Source organism: Sinocyclocheilus grahami, unplaced genomic scaffold (genome assembly GCF_001515645.1).
Source record: "Sinocyclocheilus grahami isolate Dianchi unplaced genomic scaffold, SAMN03320097.WGS_v1.1 scaffold1435.1, whole genome shotgun sequence".
NCBI classification, from domain to species: domain Eukaryota; kingdom Metazoa; phylum Chordata; class Actinopteri; order Cypriniformes; family Cyprinidae; genus Sinocyclocheilus; species Sinocyclocheilus grahami.
In genome coordinates this window covers 58,979-63,948 of record NW_015506614.1, presented here as the reverse complement: position 1 = coordinate 63,948, position 4,970 = coordinate 58,979, and the positions used below count along the sequence as shown (strand labels likewise).

At 35.8% G+C, this 4,970-nt stretch overlaps 1 protein-coding gene across 1 annotated transcript in view; it reads right to left on the bottom strand.

Annotated features, from left to right (window-relative positions):
* Window positions 1-4,970, bottom strand: part of alp3 (alkaline phosphatase 3) — a 25,970-nt gene that overhangs the window by 16,168 nt on the left and 4,832 nt on the right. The window contains 3 exon segments of the mRNA XM_016256472.1: window positions 540-712; window positions 3,386-3,549; window positions 4,544-4,679. Of these exon segments, the coding sequence (XP_016111958.1) occupies window positions 540-712; window positions 3,386-3,549; window positions 4,544-4,679 (473 nt within the window).

The following is a 4,970-nucleotide window of genomic DNA, read 5'->3' as shown; positions in this document are numbered from 1 at the left end:
AGACAAAAGCTGAAACACATCCAGCATTAAGACATTTTTAACTAATATACATCGAGTCCATAATCCATAATAACGCTTCCTCCAGTGAAAAAGTGTTCTGGTGTGAATCAGGAGAGAAATCTGCACAGATCAAGCAGCGTTTAAACAGCTCTAAACTAATATGTGGCTGGATTTTCACTGGAGGAAGAGTTATTATGGATTACGGACTCGTGTTTTAGTTAAAAACATCTTAATGTTGGATGTGTCTCAGCTTTTGTCTTCTCCAGATGTTCACTGATGGACTGGAGTGCTGTGGATTATTGTGATGTTTTTATCAGCTCTCATTCTGACGGCACCCATTCACTGCAGAGCATCCATTGCTGAGACACTGATGCAGTGCTACATTTCTCCAAATCTGATGAAGAAACACACTCATCCTAATCTCGGATGGCCTGAGGGTGAGCACATTTAAATTAGTTTGAGTCAACTGTTCCATTAACATAATGGCGATGCTGCACTTCTGACATTAATCGAAACACTGTCAAACGTCTCTCTCTCACGTCTATGTCGGTGTTTCGGAGCAGCTGTGAGGCGATATCCAAACAGCCTCCTGTGACGGCAGAAGTCGGCAGATCAGCGTCGCTGTACCAGGTCCGGCTGGCGCTGTGAGCGTATGAAGCAGCAGGAGTCGCGTGTTGAACTCGTGTTGTCGTCACTATGCCCACGGACTTCCCTTAAGAGAGAGAGACACACACACACACACGTTTACTTAGCTATCTAAATGGGGACATTCCATAGGCGTAATGGTTTTATATTGTACACACTGTATATTCTATCGCCCTACACCTCACAGGAAACTTTCTGCATTTTTACAATTTAAAAAAAAACTTTGTTTACTTTATTTTTATACCAGATTTACAAATGAGGTTTTTGGAGATTTTGTCAGGTTTAGCTCACTTTTGGGTACAAATTTGAAAGTATGGTTAAGTAGGAACACTCACACACTCTCTCTCTCACACACACACACACACACACTCACACTCACACTCACTCACACGCACTCACACACTCACACACGCACTCACGCACTCACGCACTCGCACACTCGCACTCTCTCACACTCACTCACTCACTCACTCACTCACTCACTCACACTCTCACACACTCACACACTCACACACTCTCACACCCACTCACACTCACTCACACTCACTCACACTCACTCACACTCACTCACACTCACTCACACTCACTCACACTCACTCACACTCACTCACACTCACTCACACTCACTCACACTCACTCACACTCACTCACACTCACTCACACTCACTCACACTCACTCACACTCACTCACACTCACTCACACTCACTCACACTCACTCACACTCACTCACACTCACTCACACTCACTCACACTCACTCACACTCACTCACACTCACTCACACTCACTCACACTCACTCACACTCACTCACACTCACTCACACTCACTCACACTCACTCACACTCACTCACACTCACTCACACTCACTCACACTCACTCACACTCACTCACACTCACTCACACTCACTCACACTCACTCACACTCACTCACACTCACTCACACTCACTCACACTCACTCACACTCACTCACACTCACTCACACTCACTCACACTCACTCACACTCACTCACACTCACTCACACTCACTCACACTCACTCACACTCACTCACACTCACTCACACTCACTCACACTCACTCACACTCACTCACACTCACTCACACTCACTCACACTCACACACACACACACCAGCAGTGCTCTGATTTATGCAGTTAATACTTTCATATTATGCACAGTCAGCGCCGTTCTTAAAAAGTAAATAAAGTAAAACGAATTGAATTAACTAACTAAAAAAACGACAACTAATAAAAATTTGAAAAACAAACAAAAAAATTACTTAAACTTTAACTAAATTAAAATGAAAATTAAAAATAAAAAAATCAAAGCATTAAGCTGCTCATACGATGACGAACATTGTCACTTACTAGTTACTACACGGTATTTCTAGTATTTGGAAAACTCTAAATATACAGTAAACATGCATTAAAAAAATACATGCATAAATAAGTTTATATGCAAAAGTAACTACTGAAACGTTTGTTTTAAAATTCCCTAGAGCCCCAAAATATGCATGTTACTCATCTAATATGGACTGAAGAAATGTTTCCATTTTTACAACAATACAACAAAAACAAATGTAATATTTAACATAACTCTTAATGTGCAAATATTAATATTAAAAATATTTGAAAAAAGTTATTAGTGAAGAATCAGTCAAAACCACAATGACTGTCCAAATGTTTTTATGTTTTTTGCTGTTGTTGTTTTGCGCGTGTGTGAAATTTTGCTGAATTTCATGATCGTTAATTCAAATGTGAGCTTTTTTTTATCATCACAAATTCATCAGGTCTTGGCTTGATTGCAACAACAACAAAAAAGTCTAAAATTAGTCTAAATTAAATACAGTCTAAATTATAAGTCTAAAATTAAAAACGTAGTGATTACTTTGTTGCAACCTACTGCTAGTAATTATTTGATATGTAGATTATTAGAGCATTTTGTAATTCAGCGTCCATCGAGAAAACCAGCCAACGATGAATGAAATTTATTTTTTAAATCTTGAATTATTCAGTGTGATCATGAATGAAATGAAGAAGAAGATAAATTAATTAATTTAGCACACTAGATTTAATGGATGATTGATGAGCTTCATTTTTTAAGCATTTTCTGAATAAATAAGCTTTCCATTGATGTATGGTTTGTTAGGATCGGACAATATTCGGCCGAGATACAACTATTTGAAAATCTGGAATCTGAGGGTGCAAAAAAATCTAAATATTGAGAAAATCATCTTTAAAGTTGTTCAAATGAAGTTCTTAGCAATGCATATTACTAATCAAAAATTAAGTTTTGATATATCTACGGTAGGAAAGTTACAAAATATCTTCATGGAACATGATCTTTACTTAATATCCTAATGATTTTTGGATTAAAAGAAAAATCTATAATTGTGACCCATACAATGTATTGTTGGCTATTGCTACAAATATCCCCCAGCGACTTAACACTGCTTTTGTGCTCCAGGGTCACATATAAATTATTTACGGTTTCAAAACAGCAATACGTCTAACACACACGCACAGAGAGTTTATGTCAGCACTGTTTATGGCTTGAATAACAGAATGATAGAAGATAATACTGAAAGAGAAGATAAACTCAAGGTAACACACTCGAAACACTCAGATAAGCTGTTGCATGCAGAAGGGCGAATGTGAGTGTTTTTATGTGTACATGTGGGGTTTGTGATCTTCATTAGTGACACTTTGCTTATTTTAAGAGTGAAATCCTCTGCTTGTGTACCTGCGTCTTTAGCCCATTTGAGGATGGACGTGACCTCGTTGCCCTTCTGCGAGCGACACACACCGTTGCGAGCGGCTGCGCTCACACCCACAGTGTTCAGGTTGGTTTTCACGCCACACAGATACGCTGTAGCCGTCGCTGCGCTGTCAGGAATCTGAAAATTCCTGACAAACACACATTCACAGTCACTGAGAGTTTGACGCAGGGTTACTAAAAGCAAAACTAAAACATTTTTGTTCATTGAACTAAAGCTGAAATATAATAAAATATAAATATTAGATGAACGTTAAACAAAAATGCTCCCATGGCAATTTTCTGAAATAAGTTGAAGCACTAAATTTACTAACTGAAAATATCTAAACTAAAATAAATAAATAATAAAAATTACATGCACATAAAAATTACTAAAATGTATCTATAAATAGAATATTTATATTATGTAAACAATACTAAAATAATCATTTAACTATTTAAACATATTAAAAACATTTTCATTGATTGAACGAAAGCTGAAATAAAATTGAAAATAAATATTAAATTAAAACATTTTTAAATGTTGCTTTGGCAAATAACTGAAGTCAGTTTAAGTTGAAGCATTAAAATTACTAACAAGAAATAAATAAACAATAACAACAACAACAAAAACCTAATAAAAATGACAAAAGCACATAATTATTCAAACTTGAGCTAAAATGATAATTAAAGCATTTTTATAGCTTTTTAAAAAAATGCAAGTTCATTAAAAATATTAAAAGTAATACTAAAATAATAATTTAACTAAAACTATTAAAAACATTTATAGTAACTGAAATACAACAGAATGTCAATATTTGATGAAACTGGAAATAAATTAAAACTACTAACACTAAAACTGAAATAAAAATAAATATATATAAGTAATATATATTAAAAAAAAGCACAAGCACATAACAAAATTACTAAAAATTAAATCAAATTAAAAAGAAAACTGAAAATATAAAAATAAAAGCTAATTAAAAATAATTATAAAACTATAATAGTATTTAATAATAACTGCTTTGACATTCAAAACCCCTTCACAACGTGATCTGTTTGAGCAGTTCAACATGTCAACTTCCGACTCAACCAATGGAGTGAGTTTGGGGGCGGGTCTATCTGTTTGACTGACCAATGACAGACTTAAGGAAACTGTGTGTTACCTTAGCGAGACCCACAAACGGGAACGTGTCCATATTCATGATGGTCTCCTCTCCAGAGCGGTTTTGTAACTGACCCTTCAGGATCCGGGCAGCCGTGATGGTGGTAACACCCATACCTGTCCAAAACCACACACTCCATCATCACATACAAGCTGCTCACTGCATAGCACACATACACGTCTGAAATGGCCTGATCTGATTGGCTGATGCGAGGTTTGCGATTTGTGTGCTGAGCTTTAAGATAAAACACTACAGGTAAAAAACATTTTTTATTTATTTTTTCATTCACTGGTCTATATGATTTTGGACTATTTTGTTTGTATAACATGCCTTCTTTCAGACTAGTGGAAAGAACACATCCAAAATACACATTTATGAGTTTATTTTAATATACTTTATCTATTTGC